This window comes from Hoplias malabaricus, chromosome 10 (assembly GCF_029633855.1).
Source record: "Hoplias malabaricus isolate fHopMal1 chromosome 10, fHopMal1.hap1, whole genome shotgun sequence".
Classification (NCBI taxonomy): Eukaryota; Metazoa; Chordata; class Actinopteri; order Characiformes; family Erythrinidae; genus Hoplias; species Hoplias malabaricus.
Genome location: NC_089809.1, coordinates 21,545,344 through 21,566,675, shown reverse-complemented (window position 1 = coordinate 21,566,675; position 21,332 = coordinate 21,545,344). Strand labels below are relative to the sequence as shown.

General features: G+C 39.2%; 1 protein-coding gene across 2 annotated transcripts; it reads right to left on the bottom strand.

Annotated features, from left to right (window-relative positions):
• Positions 1–927: 927 nt before the first annotated feature.
• On the bottom strand, positions 928–21,209 carry gon4lb (gon-4 like b). Of its 2 annotated transcripts, none has more exons than XM_066682911.1 (31): positions 21,100–21,209; positions 19,642–19,865; positions 19,387–19,491; positions 18,651–18,868; positions 18,421–18,495; positions 18,267–18,317; positions 18,087–18,137; positions 17,890–17,988; positions 17,668–17,790; positions 17,179–17,355; positions 16,471–16,684; positions 15,429–15,530; positions 15,256–15,296; positions 15,076–15,173; positions 12,198–12,399; positions 11,754–11,840; positions 10,160–10,334; positions 9,879–10,029; positions 9,526–9,676; positions 9,203–9,319; positions 6,760–8,928; positions 6,208–6,493; positions 5,896–6,059; positions 5,368–5,565; positions 4,979–5,122; positions 4,511–4,825; positions 4,273–4,386; positions 3,852–4,011; positions 3,363–3,669; positions 2,125–2,227; positions 928–1,932 (listed from the first exon to the last, which is right to left on the bottom strand). In XM_066682911.1, the coding sequence occupies exons 2-31, from the start codon at positions 19,856–19,858 to the stop codon at positions 1,819–1,821; spliced, it is 6,528 nt and encodes a 2,175-aa protein (XP_066539008.1). In that variant the 5' UTR covers positions 19,859–19,865; positions 21,100–21,209; the 3' UTR covers positions 928–1,818. The 2 variants fall into 2 exon arrangements, with proteins under 2 accessions (XP_066539008.1, XP_066539009.1); XM_066682912.1 differs by having other exon boundaries at positions 4,273–4,383.
• Between the last annotated feature and the right edge of the window lie 123 nt (positions 21,210–21,332).

Genomic DNA, 21,332 nt, shown 5'->3' with positions numbered 1-21,332 from the left:
TGGGGCTGGGCTTCAGGTGAGTGGCTGAGGGATACGTGTAGATGTAGGGACTATAGCTATTAAATCATGCATACTAAATAAAGGCAAAGGTGCAGAGTTACATATACGTTTCTAAGGAATTGTTTAAAAATTAGACACATCTTCTAAATACGGCACCTTAATTAAAAGATATGAGATTTAGGGGATTCATAGATGACCAGGGATCATTTGAGGTTTTGTCCTGTGACGTGTCTTTTTGTATTTTTACCTACATTTTTATACCTCTCATTTTTTCAAAGGAAGATGTATACTGCCGTTCCTGCTGTGCCTTTAACAGGGAAATAAGAAAATGACTTGTTTAGATTGGAATAAAGGACTGGTAGGCTGAGAAATCATTCATTCATTCATTCATTCATTATCTGTAACCGCTTATCCAATTCAGGGTCACGGTGTGTCCAGAGCCTACCTGGAATCATTGGGCGCAAGGCGGGAATACACCCTGGAGGGGGCGCCAGTCCTTCACAGGGCAACACAAACACACACTTTTGAGTCGTCAATCCACCTACCAACGTGTGTTTTTGGACTGTGGGAGGAAACCCACGTGGACACGGGGAGAACACACCAACTCCTCACAGACACTGCGACACTACCTGCTGCGCCACCGTGCCGCCCTACTGAGAAATCAAATACATGCAATTATTGGGCTTTTGTGAATCCAAAACAGCTTGATTTTTGCAGCTTAAATTCCATGTATGTAAATTTATGTGCTACCTTTCTGAACAGAATAGCTGCGTAAAATATATATAGAGGTTGTCCTAGGAAAAATAAAATAAATTAATAAATAAATAGGTTACACTCACAGGACTTCATATTACAATCCCAATATTCAGCACCTTGTTAAAGAATGAAAGGAAAAAAAAACAAAAATAATAAAATAAAATAAACTTACAGTATTAACACAGAATTCAGGTCTGTGTGAAAATGAAGCACTGGAAATTTATGAATGCAAATGTTTCAATTGGCACAGTAAAGTACAGTCATTCATTCATATCCTGTAACAGTTTGATCCAGTTTAGGGTCGCAGTTGATCGGGATCCTACCTAGAATCACTGGGCCCCAATCAGGAACACACTGAATGGGGATCCAGTTCAAAACTGGACATCACACACTCATGCCTATGGGATAATATTAATAGCCAATGCACCTACCATCATGTGTTTTTGGAAACTTATGCAGACACAGGGAGAAAACACCCAAATCCTCTTGGTGTCATACTGCAGGGTTTGAAACCACAACCCCAGCTCTAGACCTGTGTGACAGCGGCACTCCCTGTTGTGCCCTTGTGCCACCTACAATCTAGTATAACATACGGTAAATATATACGTACAAAATAGCCTTTTATTCAATGCTTGTTCTCCAGATGAGTCCTCAAGCATGTAATTTCCTCTTTTTAAAAATGTACAAGCATCACAGAAGAAACTAACATAAACAAACCCTATCAACTCCTAATATAAAAATACTGTACATAATTGGGAGTTGCTCTGACTTGTAGTCCATTATGTACACAACTCACTTGTCCACAGTGAGACAAGCACAGAAAGTTTTTAAGCTGGCATTGTTTGGTGGTACCTTTATGTTGCATGCTTTGCAGTATTTTATCCTATACAATCCCTCTCCAGTCTTTTGGAGCAAGCAGCTGCCATTATCATGTAGCTTGCTGGTGATGAACTGGTTCCGTTTTTGTCAATTCAGTAACAGTATTATGGGGACTGTCAGTTCTCTGTGGTCCATCTGTAGCTTTAGATTTGGTGTGTGGGTGTTTCTCAGTCCACGGTCATGTTAGTCCTGCTCCTCATCAGTGGCTGATTGGTGTTCAGCACCCTCATCCTCTGAGCTGGCTTGACGAGCCGAGGTGTGGAATAAACGCATGAGGTCCCGAAACCTCTTTGAAACCTTCAGAGCACAGTAAGAGGAGAACATTACAATACTGTCTTCTGGGAGAAAATGCTACACCTGTAAAGCAATGTCACAGCATGTTTATGGGAATGGAGAAGTATTATGTGGTTCTAAACCAAAACTCAAACCCTGAGGTAATTTATGAACTGTCTTTATTAAATATATCATGCTCAGCAGTGTGTTTAATACCTCACTGGGAGTTTTGTTGCCAAGTTGAACTGACACAGCTTGAAAGGTGCTCTGATTGGCTCCTTGTTGTTGACAGGCAGTTAGAATAACCCGATCAGCCTCTCTGGGGGAAAAAAAAGTTTAATTTAAAGCAGAGTAATAATAATAATAATAATAATAATAATACACATGATAATATGTAAAATATCCTATGCTAATCCATTAGAGCTTCACATAGGGCCCACCCAACTCTCTTCCTACCTGCAGCCACAACATTTCTGTTATCTTTGGCCATTTAAATCCTAACCCAAACCAATGTATGGCTGTGGCCGTTTATGATCCGATCAGCAATCAGCTACACCTAACACTAAAGCGTACTCACTGGGCCCAGCTCTTGTGTTCCAAACTCAGCCAATTGTATTGCTAGCTCTTCACAGGGGTCATCAGGTAGGCACTTCCACCCTTCAGTGATGCTGTACCTAGCCCTACTGGCACTGTTAATTTATGCTCAGTGCCACCAGTTCCATGTGAACTATATGCTCTATCAACTACCTGCACTATTGCAAACAGTAAATCATGTTAAAAATATTGTTAGTTATTACAAGTGTGTAAAGCACATTGTTCAGTCAAGTAAAAAAAAAGTTGCAATGTGACACATTTTCACAATTTAGCCGCCCTTCATAGACATAGTGCATAGACTTTCAGCTTAATTCAAAGGGTAAAAAATATTGTATAAGCAATGTGCACGAAGTGGTGTTTATTGATACGACTCCTGATTAGTAGTAGAATTAATAATTATAAGATGGCACTTCAGTGTATAAGTGGACAATGACCCAAAACATACAAATAATGCAAACTAAGCACTTCTTAAAGCAAAGAATTTGAATATTCTTCCATGGATGTGTCAGTCACTTGACCTCAAAATATTTTAGAAAACCTTATCTATATATGGACACTGACATAATTTAGAATCTGTACACCCCCACAGTGGATTGAACAATAACAATCAAGATGTGATTGAAGAGTAGGTTTTCAGCCTCAATTTAGGGCTTTATTTTGACAGGTTTATATAAATATATAAAAGAAAGCTACTGCAAAATAACGTTCAGAGGCATTATGTGGCTGAGTGCTCTGGTTTCCATTATGACTAGTTTGAAAAAATACTTGTTTATATTTTAAGAAATAATTCTACAGCAATTTTGTTGACAAAAACAAAACAATTCTGTAATCTATGTGTGAACAGTAAAACCGTAACAGACCTGGTCCAAAGGACAACCCTCTCTCCGCTGGGGGTGAGGGAAATGTTCTTAGCACAGACAGTTGTGTCAGAGGAGGGGCTCTGCTGTAGCATATCTCTTTCTCCTGAGATAGGAATAGGAGAGGGATCAGACTGTTCAGCTGCAGCCCCCTCTTCATCTCTACTAAGCTTGCTTGGAGAAGAACAATGTTTCCCATCACTCTCCTTCCACTCCTCCTCCTCCTCCTCCTCTTCTTCTTCATCATCTCTTTCTTCAGGATTGGGAGGATGTTCTCCTTCACTGCCCTCCCATGTTTGTCCTTCTGGGTCTGGTTAAGAAAGAAATATGGAAACCATCAAATATGGTTACAAATGCCACTGTTCTGCAAATGCCATATAGCTCATTTTAATTAATGTTAACAACTACGGCTTCACACAAACACGAAATACAATACAATAACAATATAAAGTGATGTTTGTAGTTATTGTAAGTGAAAGCAATTGTGTGTACCGTGATGTGGACTGTTTGCCAGACTACCAGACTCATCTTTAACCCCCATTTCTGTGTCTTTCTCTTCCTCTCCTCCTCTTTCTTCTCCTCTCTCAGGTAAAGGGTCTGCTGTAGGGAATGAGGAATCACCACTCTTCAGTGCCTTGGAGCCATCAGTGCCCTAAAACGTAAGAAAACACTTTCTTGTTCTATGCCTCTAAAAGAACAAATTTAGTGTAAACATTAAAATAAACTACTGAAAATTAAATCAAATGTTGAACATTTTATTTTATATTTTTGAAAATAAAAGATGCACATAATAATGGTGATGACGATAATTGCTTGTTTTTAAAATAAAAAAATAAGATAGTTTACAGTTATAACGATTACATTAGACAATGGATAAACATACTTAGTTTGGGAAAACAAAAAAAAAAAACACCTTGTTGCCATGGCAGCTCTGGCAGACTTTCCTTTTGTGTCGCCGATGCTTAGCTTCATGTCTGGACTCATGGCAATGGCAGGGACAGTCCTTTTCTGGCCAATCACAATCCTGCTGTAAATATTCCATCAAAAGAACAAATAAACGAATGAATGCAACAGAACAAGTGGTTTTAAGAAATGATTATAAATGCCATTCAAATGTGGATGGAATGTTACATTCCCATAAGTTTGCTAACCTTATAGTTCCTGTGTGTGCTCAGCTCTTTTCTTCTCTTGCTTCTGCCTGTTATCTGGGGAATTTTGTTTGTTTCGTCTTCTTCTTCCAAATCAGGGAGTGTGACTTCTTCAAAACCTCCACTCATCCCCCCACCAATCACCAAGCTCACAGCTCCATCACCTCCCTCTGGCCCACTCCCTGTGTCCTCAGGCCAAATAGCCTCCTCAAACTGCCCTGGGCGTGCTGGTGGCGGACGAAGCTCATCAAAAAATATAGAGAATTCTCCCTGCAGGTGTGTATGACCTTTGAGGAGGGTGGCCATCTGTGCCTTGAGCTGAAACCCCACCCCCAAAAAGGAAGACTTTTAGTTCAAATCAATTAGCACACTGCATTCTGTGTGGTTTTAAACTAAAAACAAAGAGACCAGTACTATTTTTTTTATTTGAGCGTAGAAAATATTTTTGTTAGATTTATATATTCCTCTTACCTCATCTATGCCTGCAGCTGTGAGAGCTGACCCAGCCTGCAGTGCTCTCACAATCTTCTGGTAGTGAGAGGGATTTTCCCCAAAACTTATTTCCAGCTGCCTTAAGAACCTCCTGCTGCGCTCAAATGCCTGCTGTTCTTCAAACTAGTGGGGGGACAAGAATAAAAATAAAAATAGTATTAATTATAGCTATTTTTTTGGATAAAATAAAGATCATTCTTGTTACAATATGTGATGTTGATATTTTTGCATAACATTCGCATAATGTTGATATTTTTGCATAAAAAAAGGATGAAGACTTTACAGCAGTTTCTCTCTATAACCTAGAATCGGGGTAAATTAATACTACTGTGACAAACTGAGCACAGCAATATGTGAACAATACGTACCAGTCCACACTCCAGAGCCTGCTCTGGTAAGAGAAAAGCAGCAAAGTCGCTTAGAAGCTCAGGCCAGTCTTTGAGGAGTGGTTTTAACTGAGAAAAGAGTTCCACTACACTACAGGTCTCCCCACCCTGCTCAAATTCATACAGCAGACTCAAAAACTCTTCCATTTTCCCAGGAGTATCCTGCATAGCCTCCCGCACCTGTGAAACAGAGGAATGACAGGGAGACAAAGGGAAATCCTTCACATCAATTTAATCATTTGATCAATTGATTCCTTCTCAGTGTGTGAAATTTAAGTCGTCTCCCTAATTCCAACTCATCTCAGCATATAGTAATTTATTCTGGAAATTAATTTAGATATGCTTCCTGTACTCAGAAAAGAAAATCAGTAAAAACTAATAATAAACTCGTAAAAGAAACCAGTTGGCAGACAAAAATACAGTCTCAGGTAATTGATATTATGATACAGATGCAGCAGACTTTCATGCTTAAAAACGAAGAAAATTGTATGCAGTTAATAAGCCACTGACCCTGTTTAGGTAGGCCTGGGCAAATGCAATATCCTTGCTTTCTCTCATTGGATCATTTTCCAGAATGTGGTCATCATAAAGAAGGAGAAGTTTAGAGGTATCCTTGCTGCATCGTTCCTGCCGCCTGCTTCGCTTCAGACTCCGGGGTGGAGGGCGGCCACGGCCTACAAAAAAGTCATTAATGAATCTATCATTATACATTCCTGTCATTAGCGTTCACAGTACTAATAGCCTGAATGTGTTGAGATCAACAAAGTTTTCAAAATTCAAACCCTTCAAAAACAAAGAGAAACCCATCATTTGAGCTCTGACCTCTACCACGTCCTGCTCCTTTTCCACTGGTCTGCGGAGGGTCGTCCTCCTGTGGCGTATCCCCTTCAGGCAGTTTTCCTCCCTCTCCTTCTGTGGGTTCCAGCTCCTCACCTTTAATTGCCCCATCCTCTTCATCCTCGGAATTTTCTTCCTGGGAGTTTTGAGAGATGGGTGAAGTTGGGGAGGTCTGCGAGGTAGGTGAGTTTGGGGAGTTGTCTTCTTCTGAATCACCTTCCCCACATAGTCTCCGCTCTGATGCTAACCACGTCAACTTTTCCATGGTCTCCTGTAGAAACAACAACCCAAAAAAAAAAAATAAAAAAAAAATAATAATAATAATTTTTTTTTTGTAAATACCTTCCTAAGTTGTGACACAAGGAAGGCAGGATAAGATAATATACAACAATATACTCTTGTACACTAAGAGAGAGGATGGCACCTCTGGAAATAAAGTAGTCAACAGCACTACTGGCCATGGGCAACACAGCAAATGGAGGATATCTCACTTCTGCTTTGTTGTTTTTACCCAGGGGTCACCAACCCAACACTAACCTGCAGTTCAGGTACTGAGAGCACAGATTCCTCTGATGCTGATGACATCACCTCCTCTTCATCTTCATCTTGTGTAAGCTCATCAAAGTCCTCCTCCTCTTCTTCACGTTCACCATCCCCATCCTTCTCTTCATCATTCTTATCTCCCCCTCCTCCATTTCCCTGCCTCCTTCCATCACCACCTCCTCTCTTTTCTCCTTCTTCACCACCATCTCTCTCCTCACCTCCTCCTTTCTCTCCATTCTGTTGCCCTTCTCTCTCATCCTCTTCTCTTTTTGCCCCGTCACTATGTCCCTCTTTCCCTGCAGGTTTCTGGTTCTCAGCTCCAGAAGTGAGAGTAAACATTCCTGGTACTGCAGTACTGCCCTTCTCATAATTTTTGCCAAGTTCATTATCACCTTCCTTAGGACTGGGGCCATACTTGCTGTCCTTCAACATCACATTTGTGCGACTGTCCACACTGCTGCTGTTTAGGCAGGAGTCTGAGACACTGGAGGACTCTGACAGTGTAAGGAATGGGCTTCCGAACAGAGCTCCTGCCATCTCCTCTCCACCTACCTCTGCACCCACCTCCATCTCCTCTTTCCACACCTCACTACTAACATTGTCTGCACATGGTGAAGATGTGACATGGGCCGCCTCACCTTCTGAAGGCAGTGCAACATTGGTTGGCAAATTCCTTGGCACATCTGAGGTGTGAACAGCATCAGAGAATGTAGTGTGTTGCTGAGACATACTGTTTTCTCCCTCAGTGGCATTTAGCACAGGGTGACTTGGGATCAAACTGTTTTTGGGCACAAGAAGAAACTGTGGTGTATCTGCTTGCAAAGCTGCTTGAACCAGCACATATTGAGAATTAACTGCTGACAGACCAGTACAGCTGGAGATGTTGTAAAGGCTGGAAGCTGATGGAGAAACCCCTGTGCTGCTGTTCTGAGGCAGTTTAGAAATGGAGACAATATTTGTGGTACTTGGTTTATTATCCAGAGTGCAGTGGTGATGCATCACTTGTTTATCACATACAACTTCTCCATTTACCCTGTTTAAGACAGGATTGTGCCAGGGGTGTTTCTGTTGGTCCATGGCTTGCAATGCTGGGCTTGAGTTAATATTTTCAAGAGCTTCAAGAGGAGGACATGTCATGTGCGTGAAAATCACAGGATTGGTATTCCATTTAATCTCATTTTCTGCTGATTCTTTAGGACAGTCTTGGCTTTGCATTCTAACACTGTGTGTGGATAATGTTGCTAATTGAGTATGGCTGCTTATTGCTTGAGTGGTTGAATCCTTAAGGGAAGGGGTGTTTGTGGACTTGACCCATCCCTGTGTGGTAACTGCCGGATGGACAGCAGCAACGTCCAGGAGCGAAGAAGACTGAATGACAACCATAGATGGAGATGCATTTGTGATGTTTTCAGCAAAATTTGCATCTGTTGCCTGTTTCACAGCTTGTGCTGTGGCACCCAGATTAGCACTCACTGCAGCCCCAGGAGTGAGGGGTACAAGCCGAGTCAGCTGTGGACCAGGATTTAATGGAGGGGGCTGAATAGGAAGCACCTTTCGAGGCACGTATCTTTTCTTAGGCATCTCTGCTTTCTTCAGGACAGACTGTATTACACGTGTGGTAACTACTTTATTGCTGGTGACAGGGGTATTACAGGCTACAGCAGGAGGCAAACTAGCAAGAGACTCTACAGGGTTTACACACCCTGGCTGTGGAACAACGTACTGGAAGTTAACGGGACCAACACTGCTTAATGGCACAGTTCCATGAGCAGGAGTAGAGGCTACCTGGCTCACTGGAACAGTCCCATTCACTTGGATACAAGGTGCTTGGGACAAAAGAATTACTCCTTGAGAAGAAAGAGGTGCTGGGACATTTGTCAACAGACTCACTGTGCCTGAAGGACAAGGAGGGGCTTTTGCCAATGGCGTAAGAGCAGGTTGTGCAAAACCATGCAGAGGACGGGGTTTGTGTGGTCGAGCAGAACTTTGCCTTCTGGCCGAGGGATATAGCTGTAGTGTCACACCTTTAGGGAGGCATTGAGGGTATGGTGTTCCTTCTGGAAAGATGAGGGGAGGCGAATCATTAAGGTTCTGATTATCAGATTCGGATCTCTCTTCAGACTGACTCCCAAACACTGCTTTATGTATATTTGGCAAACTTTTCTGTTAAAAGAACACAACATTAGGACAATTTATGTCAAATTTCTACTTAGACTTGAAGTTAAAGTTCTTTTTTTTTTTTGATTGGCCATTATAACAACAATTCTATAATTATTGTATTTTGAGATTGTAGTAGTAATGTTTTTAACAGTATAATAATTCTAATATGAGAAACACATTTATTTAGAGCCTTCTGATTCTACAGAAATATATCCTTGACCATTTACGTTGTAAATACAATATTTTTAAATAACATTAATGAGGAGTTTAGAATTACCCGAAGCCAATTCGGCATGATGTTCTTCTCTCTCTCCACAGGAGGGCGCTCTTCTCCAGGGACAACTGGTTTGCAGAACACTGGTAGAAGAGGCACGACATGGTTCTGGCTGTACCTCTAGGTAGGGGAAGAGGAGAGAAAAAAATAAGCATACGAGGACAGTTTCAATATTCCGATACACTCATAATAACTAGACATTCTATTACGAATGCATCATAAACTGTAGAAATGACATGAAATGTATTATCAGAAGAAACAAATGTTATTTCAAAAAAATTCTGACAATTTGGTACAATTTAACTACATGTAAATAGGGGATGCACCTTGATAACATTGTCTGCAGCCCTGCTTGAGCACATGTCTTTCACACGAACTCGCAGCTGCTCCATTGTCTTTGGCCAAATGAGATACTGACTCATTAGATGGTAGGGGAACTCTGTCTCACTGAAATGCTTCAGCCCCAGAACAATCAGACTGTATGGAGGAAAAGTAAATGTGAAGTATATATGATTAATAATAATACTAATATTACTACTAATAATAATGTTTACTGCATCAAATACACACAATCACTATCACAGCAATTATTTGCATTAGTTAAAGGCAGGACTGTAAACGCTGAAATAACCTCTTTATAGTTTCAGTAAACAAATCGATGAATAACTAAATGACATACCCATCCTCTCCCTTAGTGTACAAGTTCTTGCAGCGTGGGGGTTGGATAGCTGGGTCCAAGCTGCAGTGTGGTAATAACTCTGGGTAGAGGAACACAGATCGAGTGGCAAATAGCCAGGCCAGAGGAGCAGGGAGCAGTGGGTAGGGGCGAACTACAAAGACAATAAAACACCAAATGATAGTGTCGACAACATTACCATTAAATTTAAATTTACACTGAAAAAATCTGTAAGAAATTGAGGTACACCTTAAACATGACACAATTTTATCTCTGTGTCTTACCAGCATGTGATTTTGTGACTTTGGTTGCTGTTTTGTGGGTTAAAAGCATATGCTTTAGCTCTTCCAGCAGGTGCAGAGATGGCTGAAGGTTACACACTCTGAACATACTCCTAAATCCAGGGTTAACCTCTGCTCTCACTTGCTCTGCACGCTCTGCAAATGACTGCAACTCGGTCTGAAACAGCACAGAAAAATCAATACAGCACTATTTCCATGCAGCAAGTTATTCTCTCAGATGAAATTAAACTAGAAAATATTATTTTCTGACAAATACTGAGTTAAATGTGTATAAATTTAGTGAATTCAACACTAGGAATATATCCCCCACCAAAAACACTAACACATCCATTTTTTCAGACCTTATATTTGAACACTGAATGTAATATGCCAAACTGCCAATTAATAAAAACTTCATTACATTTAATACATTTCTTGAGATGTACCGTATTTTCCGCACTATAAGGCGCACCTAAAAAACTCAAATTATCTCAAAAGTCGACAGTGCGCCTTATAATCCGGTGCGCCTTATATATGGAACAATATTGAGCCACACCAGGTCTCGCAACTACGGTAAGCAGCCGCCTACTTCATTTTCTTCCGCGCGCGGTGCATGCTGGATATATACCGGTATATATATTTCATTTCCATTTGTTTTTTATGTAAAGACCCCAAAATGGCTCCTATTAAGAGACACGCATATGACGCAGAGTTTAAACTCAAGGCGATCAGTCACGCAGAAGAACACGGGAATAGAGGAATAACTTAGTAAAGTGAGCTTTACGTGTTTATTTTGTGTGTTGTGTGATTTTAACGTTTGAGCAACGTTGAGTTATTGATATATTGTTATCGCTTTGCACTATTTCGAGTGTTACTATATTGTGATTATTATTATTATTGAATCGAGGAGAAGTTCCCCTCCCCCCACTATGTGGGGTAAATTAACATTGCACTACATGTTTTACCTTAAACTACGCTGGGTTGTAATCTATTAATAAAGTTGAACTGACCTATCTGACTGTTTTGTTGACATTCCCTTTAGCGCAGCTCCATCTAATTGATGCATAACGTAACCCCCGGCCTCTACTGTAGCGTCTATTGTATGCGCCTTATAATCCGGTGCGCCTTATATATGGACAAAGTTTTAAAATAGGTCATTCAATGAAGGTGCGCCTTATAATCCGGTGCGCCTTATAGTGCAGAAAATACGGTAATTAAAACTGCAGTTTGTGATTTAATCTCTTTTTTTTTACTGTCGTTTTTATAATAAACATAATTCTGCAATTGTTAAAAAGCATAAGACTGGGAAATGTATGGTAAATACTCAGCCAATGTATATTTTGTTTAATAAGGTTAAAACAAAAAATTAACCAAGACAGTCCCCCCCTTCACTTTCACAAATGCCATTTTTTCCTGTTAGTCCTGGGAATCCAATAGGTGACCTTCTAGTACCAAGCCCATGGCTTGCCCCCAGAATTAAAAAATATGTAAACATCTAGAACTCATTACGATGGACAAGGATATACCCTTTTAGGCTGAGACCTGCCTTTCCCCACCCTTTTTCATTTCAGCTATAAGGAAAAAAGGAGAAATTCACCAGGAAAAGCTTGGTTGTACTGGCCTGGCTCTGCAATGTCTCCACAGAGCTACACAGCATGTTCACCTGTGTCAAGAGCTGGACATGCTGTAACAGAAAGACACATTTAGGATTGTTAAAACTGCTTTTTCAAATAATTCCAGCAATTATTTGGTAGGAAACTAATCATTAATGCAGCATAAAGAAAGATCTTGGACAAGTTTTCCACATCAGAGCACCGCTAGAACAGCACTGAAGTCATCACTTCATTCTAACTTAACAGCCAGTAATTTGACTTTACTAGTTAAGTACCTAGTTGTTAATCTTAAAATGAACGGGACCATTCTAGGGTTCAAGGATTTAAGATGGTACATTTGCATTGGTAAGCAAAAAAAATGAATCATGGCCTGAAACAGACACACACACCATATACATTAAACTTCTATCAGGTTCCTTTATTTTTACCTGTTGAATCTGCTGCTGCAGTTGCCATTTCTGAGTGGGTGTCAACACCAACGTGCAAGGGGGTGGGATGAGCACCACAGTGGGCCTTGATGTGGCCTGGTTTGGACGGTTCTGCTGTTCTTTCCTCTGCTGGAGAGCATCCAGCTGCTCTCGGACGGTACGCCTGCATGCGGTCAGCATGTGGGCCAGTGGTTCCTCAAATCTTCACATATACATAAAGGAGTTAACTATGTGAGCCTTTCAGACTTTTTGGTGGGGCATACTGTTATAAACTGAACAGCTATATGTGTTATTCCAAGTAATTCTGAAGCATTTCTTTTGGTTCATTCATCATGAATTTAACTAACAGCTTCAGTGTTAAAACGATCTGCTAGATAGTAGTAGGTCTACTAGATAATCTGAAAAGGGTATTAAAAAAAAAGCAAAAAAAAAAAAAGCATTGTACTGTCTTATGTCTGTTAAATTATCCAGATGCATACTGTGTACTTTGGAAATTCTAAAGTATTTTGATGAAATTTGCATTATAACCAAATTCTAATTATAATATTATTGTTTAATGATCAAACAAATTACTGTTCAGTGTTTTTCACAGACACACACGGCTTAATGTCAATGTGGAAAAAAAAGGCCAGAAAGACGTCACTGTTGCTCGTTAACATTTTGAGCCTCACATCATGCTGAAGGTGACTGTTGCCAGAGCTGCATGACGCTTGTATGCATACGCACACTTTCACACACAAACACTGCACTTGCCTCTAGACACTGTAGAGATGTTTTAAATTTGGACCTAATCTTGAGACAAATCTGATCTTGAGCAATTTAAGAAACATGAACAATCCATTAGCCAAAACACTGGCTATTATCGAAAGATTTATTATATAAAGATTATTACCTACGATGTTACCCCTATACTAAAGATTAAGTTCAGAAACAGTTTATATAATTTAAAATATTATTTCATTTATTGCCCCTTATGTTTGTCTTACTCTAAAGAATAAGTTCAGAAGAAATGTACATATTTTCGCAATAATAACCATAATGGCTTTTTGGTTAAAATTGCCAGTCCTGCCACGATTACTGTTAAAAAAAAATAAGTAAGTGATAGGTCAAAAAGTGGCAACAGAGATAAAAGGTGGGGAACAAAGGTGCATGTGTGTGGGCCAGGCACACAGCTGCCATCTAATCTAGTAAATGAGATCTAGTCTTGCATGCTGTGCTTGGACTCACAAATTACACAGACACGATCACATGCACAGATACATACACAAAACACCTTTCATCAGGAGACAGAATGAACGCTTTGCTCATCTCCATTATTTTACATTACATTTACATTTAAAGTATACTGAGCCAGGGTTAGGTGTTTGTGTTTAATTCCTTCTTTCTGATCTCTGTGTATTTAAAAGTATATATGTCCAATTACGGATGGGAGCATGCAAACGTGTAAGTGAGTCTGGGGACACAGCTGCTATCATTTCCAGCAAGTGAGCTCTATTCCTGTCACATCGGAAACCTGCACATCTCACAAACACGTCTTTCAACAGGAGATAGAATTAACACCTCAAACACTCTCAGAAATACACACCACACACACCTGTATACTCTAGGCAGAGAGACGATGTGTGTACGTGTGCACGCGTGCGTTGTAGCTCTAAAGTGTTCACGCTGTACTTTCACTCTGCTGTCAGTCAGGTGACACCACGAGCAAATCAATCTTCAATCTACCTCCCAACCCAAACAGACACAGCACCCCTCTGCTGCTCTGTCCCAAAGGGAGGACTGTGACTGTATGCTTGTTGCAAATGTGTTTCTTTGGGGATAATACAATCAGTGTGTAAGCAATGAAGGTGTAGCAAAATTCAGTAACTTTTTATGATGTAGACATATACATACACTGAGTGGTCATTGTTGCTAGGTAGCCATTTGAATGTTTGTGTAACAATTTATCAGGGTCTTCAAATATTGTGGGTTGTTCAAAACTGATCAATCCTGGTCCTGATGCATGTTGTAGATTTCTCCTCACTCCATCACACCCACTTCAATTTGGGAATAAGCTGTTAATTAGCTCATTAATTGCACCGGGTGTGCTGGGAAAAGATGAATCTCTCTAACATACATGTGCAGATCAGAGGCTCATCAAGGCCATGTTTGACTGATCTAGCTACATGACACATTAATATCAAAATATTATTAGAAAAATCTGAACAATTCCAACAGGGCACTGTGTGCTTGAACCTTAAAATGTAACAAAACTCTCTTTTATATATATATATATATATATATATATATAAAATCACACACACTATAAATTATATTGTATGCAGTCTATAATTGTCTAAAAAACTGATTATACTGACAGCCATATGTGCAAGATTAGTGGTTGTAATGGTTTGCGCAACTCTTAGAGCGGTGATGCACTGTACTTAGAGAATACGTGCCCAGAGGCACACTACTGGACTCATAGTCACAGTAGCAGATGCTACAAAACAGGCTGTGTCAACGAGAGAGAGAGAGAGAGAGAGAGAGAGAGAGAAAGGAGACTAAAAATAAACATTCAAAGAGAACAACACCCATGCATTTAATAAGTGGGAGAACTCTAATTTACATTAAACTTTGGGGAAAAAAGCCAGATTTGTTAAATTGGGGAAAAAAAACTAAAATGTGGAAAGCTATATTATTATTATTTTTAAATATATCTAAATAACATTTAAGAAGTTTACATAATAAATCTCATCACATTACTACATTTTCACAGTACACCATATGCGCCAGGATATTAGCTAATCAATCACACACACATACTTAACATTAACTGTTCACTGACCTACCACTACATATGTCTACAAAATATGTATTGCACAGGTAAAGTGTGCCGTACCGAATTGCTTGCGGGACATTGAATTTAGCAGAGCCCTGTGGTGATCTCTCCTCATGGTCCTCTTCATCCTGCTCATTTACACTCAACTCATCCTGGAACTAGGAAAAGATAAAAGAGTGAATTAAAAATTAACAAGACGTCTTGCTGATTATTATTATTCATCACTTTAAATCCTCTTACTGTTTCAAACAGCTCATCCATAAGTTCATTAACTTCCTTCTCTGCAGGAAGAATTAAAGGAGGAAAAAATGTTACAGCAGAAGAGAAAGTGCTTTAATGTAAACAGACACTGGTGAAAATATTGTCATATCATCAGAATTGACAGAATCTTGTGACAGTCTGGCTTAACTCACTAGTAATGCGAACTGCTCGATCATTGCGGTAGTCCTCCAAATCTGGCTCATCAAGATCATCAAGAAAGTTATATTCAGGATCATCCTCATCATCACACTCTTCTGGGGGAGGGGACAAAAATAATAATTTAGAAACCACAGAGCACGTACAGAGTCCTGGTCAGAGGGGAGTTTATTTATATAACATTTAGATCTTAATTAACACAATGGCCAATATTTCTATAAACAATGGGAAAAATGTAATCAATAATCCATAACACGTCTCCACTGTGCATCAGCCTATTTCAGAAGAGCTTGAGCAAAGAAGTCTGCTGCATTTCCAGATGCTGACACACAGCTTACAAAGTGCATAAAACAGCCTCATATTATTTTTGGATATCACTATCCACAAGGAAATTGTGCACACTGGAATTGTTATACATTTTTCCTTAAAATGACATTGCAGTTTTTCATAGAAAAAATTATATCATTGTCTTGGAAATTTTGAAAGCTTAATTTATTCTGCTATCTCCAAAAATCAACATGAAGTCATGACATTAAGGTTCCTGACCAATCATCAATGAGATAATGTTAAAAATTTAAACAAACTTTAAATCACAGGAAACAAGATAATTTATGCAAATAGGATCTTCATAATTATCTATCAATGCCACAGAAAACAAAGCCTATTGACACCATGCAAAATAGAAGCTAAAATACATATAAATGCACAACAGTATAAAAGAAGAAGTGTAGGGGAAAGGTGAAGGGAAAAAAAACAGGACAGCGCAAACAGACTCCTCCATTAAACCACTAGGACACAAAAACACATGCACATTAAACTAGGTACAGACAGAAGCTACACCTGGAGTGAGCCATTAAGACGTTGCAAAGCATCTGCGTGTGTCCTTGACAACATTCCCATTAGTGAATTCTCCATGCTACCACTCTAACCTTTACCCTACTGCCAACCAGAAGATGCTTAAATACAGATTTTAAAAGCCACCTCTAAAAGATCCCCATTTCAGCTTAAAAATATTTGACTCGCCCTGTGAACTCTAACCTTCATTTTCCAGGTGTGAGGTCATGAGTCCCTGTAGCCAATGGCTCCATTCTTTGTCCTCTTGTGCAGAGACACATTTGTACATGTCTGGTGTAATATCAGGAGCACGCAGTTCGGCCTCCAACTGGTTAAGCGGGATGTCCCTCAGTGGACGCTTTGACCGTGTCCGGCATGCTACTAGGCTTTCCCCTGCATTCTCACTACTGGTCAGAGTCTGACAGACGGCAAGAAACAGTGTGTAGATAAGTCCTTATACATTCTGAAAAATTGGCTAATTTTTGGCTCTGGTTGGCTAATTACAACAAATATAGTTGATCTAAATAAACAAATTAAAAACAATTGACTAGAATGTAGTTCCAATACTTAGCTTTATATGCATTTAATTTAACATCTTGTAGAAATAAATAGGTTTAAGCAAGATGTCAAGAGTTTTAAGTTGTTTTTTTTTTGTTCTGTAGGTTTAGCATGAAAGTGATATTTCTAATTTCTAAGGTAAAAAGTGTGGGTTTTTTATTGTTTATTTCAGCTCAACTTAAAAGCTGTAGAGAAGGGAAGCTGTGCAGAGAAAGTTGATAAAGATATTAATATTAGCAATATTGATATTTAGCAACTATCATCACATGGACTTCTCTTAGATAAGGTTACAGATAATGTAGAAAGAGCACTTTAGAGTACACCCTCAGGAAGAATGTGTAGCTGTCTGTGTACCTGGTAAGGTTCCATGCTGAGGGGGTTAAGCTCCAACTCTTCATCCACAGCATGCAGTTTCTCCATAAATGAGTCAAGGACTTTTTGGGGCCTGGAGGATCCAGAGGACTGAGAAGGAGGAGCAGGAGGGCCCATTGGTACTGCTTCTACTCTCAGGTGCCTTGAAAGCCTGGATTTCTGTAGTAAAGGATGTACATATATTTAGGGGCTAGATAAAACCTGAAAAAAACTATTATTTATTACTGCTTCATTACAGCTCTGATAAAAATAGTAAAAAGCATCAAAGCAATGACATTAAAACAGCTTGGAAAAAAAATACAAAATATCATGTACCCCTGATTATCTTTTCCATTTTTGTTGTTTCAAATGTTTACCTGGACTTTTAGCCTTAAAACTAAATGTTGAAATATGCATAAATAATCAGCAAAAAATGTGTGGAGTCCTCAAATCCTAGTGTTTTAAATGTAGGTTTAAAGCGCTAAAAGTTACCAGCCGTGGACTGCTGCTCCTTTCTTCATCACACTCCGAGAACTCTATGGGTGTACGAGAGCGGCCTCGTCTACTGATGCGTGGGGAAGATGCTATGCTGTCCATGTCACTTTCCAGAATAGTCTGTGTGTCATAAATTAACATTTAATTGCATATATAAGCTCTCAAAAGGATGCGTTTATTCCTAGTATTGTCATGGCCAAGTGATCAAGGTTTAAGCACCTCCTCTGCAGTTTCATCTTCTTCATCCTCATCAGGATGATACTCTTCGTCTGAGGAGTCTTCCTCATCCTCAAGAGGAATGTCTACAAACTGAGGAGGCTAAAGAATATATAGAGAATTAGCATTACGTAAAGTAGCAACTTTAAATACTGCTTTACAATACTTCTTTAAGTACAGAAAACTACATATGATTATACCTTTATCTCATTTGATTTCTTTATGGGTGAGATGTTCCAGGTGGGAATTCCCTGAAAGATAAAGCAAAGTAAAGCAAAGCCAAAAAATGCTTGATGTGCAAAAATTTTAAATATCTGTTAATCCAGTATCTACATATACTAAACTGATTATTAAAAAAAACAAAAGGGCAGCAAACTCACCTCTCCCTTCTCAAAAACTTCTTTGAGCTTTGAACGTGTCATCTTGGGTTCCTTGGTTGAAATTATAAAAGAGTAATTTCAGAAAAATTACATAAAACTTATAAACTCAAATAGGAAACTTCTAAAGCCTCATAAACTGTGAAATGATACACACAAACATGGGCATATCCTGTGTCTCTCTGATGGCTGCTTTCATCATGGCCACTACATGCTCATTAGTGATCACCTCCTGTAGCCAAGCAAAAGCAGAGAGGAAAAAGCAAGTGATTACATCTCCACTAAAAATAAAGATGACTTTTCACAAAGATAATAATCACAATGTAAAGCTAATCATGACTATTCAGTGTGAGTCAGGTCTGGTGTTAGGAGCTTAGGCAAACTTACATGAATGATGTTGCGCACATTAACTGAGGTCAGGTTATGTTGTTTGGACTTGACGGCCAAATCTCTGTCCAGTTTTTTGAACTCTTCTTCACTGTCTTCCCCCTCATCTGCACTCTCTTTATCTGCTTTTGATATATCATTGTTGGTTAGTATTCCTTTCTTCGGTTTCCCACCACTCTTTCTTCTCAGTGGGTCTGGTTTCTCATCCCTCTCTTCATCTACAGAAAAGAGTAAAAACTAGGGCTGAAAGATTTGTTAATTGCTCCTGTAAAATGAGGTCTTGGTTTGTATAAGCAAGATGACCAAGAAGATCTTGCTTTCATTTTGAAAACTCTATGTAAAATGTCAGAATGTTATTTAGTTTTGGTTATTCTCTTTTAAACAGAAATGTTTGGCTGCTTCTGATCGGTATCTCTGTTAAATGTATGCTAAATACCCAAAACCTATTTGAAATTAGATCAGTCTGTGTTTTCAATAATGCAAGCTAGAATTTAAATAGTCGCTCAGATCTGAAAATTGCAATTTGATAAAAATATTATTCAATTATTCCCTCTATGCACAAATACCCATTTTAAAGAAATAGCTCAGACAAAAAAAATCTAATTAAAACAATCTCACTTTTCATGTAATCAATCAACAATGGCACATGAGATTTAAAACCAAACAACCTGAATTTGGACACCAGGCATGTCAGGCAATTTCAAATGTAAGGTCAATGTTGAAAATATAAACACACCCAATGTGATGACCAGTCCCAGCTCTGTGTCCTCCTCTGAGTGAGATGTGGGTGACTCAGGGCTGCTCGATGAGTGTACACTGTCATTTCCATGCTCAGAACAACCTAAAAACAAATTTCAAAATTGTAGTAGAATCTAATTTGGCTTGCAAAAAATTGCCATCATACTAATATTCTTCATGTACATATGCAGATGGCTATAGCTGACAGACAAGTGCAAATAGGCAGAACTTCAGAATTTCATTTGTATTGTACCTGGTTTCTGGCCATGACATTTAAATCTTGGGGAGTGCCTTCTAGGAGAAGAAGTGTTTGGGGTCTTTCTTTTAGTAGGAGTGGAGATCTTCTCCCCTGGAGTGAGAGTCAGTTTGTAGTCACCATGGGATCCAGAGACAGAATCTTTCCGGACAACTTTTGATGGAAGAGTTTGAGGCTCTGGAGAGCTGGACTTGCGCCTTCTGTCTGTTTTCATCTCGCTTCTGGGGATAATATAAAACAGAATATTGGTGCTTGGTTTATTACTCATATAAGATACTGTAAAAGAGACATGTCCTGTATTGGAAATGTGAAGCAATGAATGCTTTTTTTTGTTTCATAAGCATATTTAAAAGCAACATATTTTATTAGAGCAATGCAAAGTACAGGTTTCATATATTAGTGAAAGATTTTATAACACTATGGACAACAAAACTTTTGACAAATAAGAGAAACCTCCCATAGACCTGCATTCACTTTAAAACAATATTTTTGGGTCAATCTAATGTTTAAGTGTGAAATGAGTGAAAGGAATATTGTGAAAATGCAGATTAAATTTTAGGTGTCATTTTAAATCTAGGTCTATACCTAAAGTGTTCAGAACGCAGAGGATGAGTCCACAGTGCCCAGAGCTCTGTTACCTTAAATATACTAATGAAAAATAACACCAAAATATACATCAACAGTCTGTCTAAACAAAAGTGAAAACTGGCCTTATCACATGTTTAATTGTAGCTGCCAGGAAGGCACCTTAAGCACACTATCATACTTAATGATATATCAACCATATTTTATATACTCTAACTTTATATCACTTATTCAGTTCTTACTTCCATTCGACTTTTTTTTTGGCCTTTAGCTCACCAGGACATCAGTGTTCTCATGGTACTTTCTCATGAAAGTTAGCTGTAGATTTTTCCTGCTGTCCATTAGGACCGAACTGGTGACTTTCATCCCAAGCCTGCTTTTCTAACTTTTAGGCAAATGCTATCCACTACTATATAAAATATTAATATTTACTGTGTTTATATTGTCTGACAATAAGTGTTTAGCTGCTTGAACTGCCTGTGACAATAATGAAGCACATGAATTAACAGTTTTTTTTCTTCTACTGAACAAAATGTCAACATGCTACTCTCCCTTTCAGTCTAAAGGTAAACACAGCCTAGCCAGGACTGTTAACTTTTTTAATTGGGCAGCAGTTTATATAATATTCTGACACTAAAAAAGATGGACGTATGTTAAGTCATGACCAAAAAGCCAGGTTTGGTTTTGTGTGGAGAAAAGGCAGGCACATTCATTTAGTTAGCAGTTACGGCTAATAACACAGCTAGCCAGCTAAAGGAGCAGAGAAGACATTTTCTATTCCACGGAGCCGTTCCTCGGAGACTGAACAACCTGTGCAGCAGTTAAACGTGATATAAGAAAACCTTAATTTCATAAAGAAAAAGCGCTCACCGTGAAGCAGCTGTTTGTATCCATCAGTAGCCGGCTAGCTCAGCACTAGCTCCAGCCAGTCCACAACAAGCTGACGTTTCGCGGGTGATGATCATTTCCCTCAGAGCGTCACCAACACGAGCACTACCGCCCCCTGGAGAACCACTACTACCATGACCCCCAATAATAACGCCCCCTGGAGGATCACCACTAACATATCCCCCACGCCCTGGAGAATCTGAGGACATACTTGA

What these genes read in the sequence shown, in the direction of transcription:
- gon4lb (XM_066682911.1), bottom strand. Translation starts at nt 19,858, where the DNA reads ATGAAAACAGACAGAAGGCGCAAGTCCAGCTCTCCAGAGCCTCAAACT. An exon ending in TCGAGCAGTTCGCATTACTA is followed by an intron (nt 15,297 to 15,428) that starts GTGAGTTAAGCC and finishes TTCTTCCTGCAG; the next exon opens with AGAAGGAAGTTAATGAACTT. An exon ending in CAGCTGCAGGCATAGATGAG is followed by an intron (nt 4,826 to 4,978) that starts GTAAGAGGAATA and finishes GTGGGGTTTCAG; the next exon opens with CTCAAGGCACAGATGGCCAC.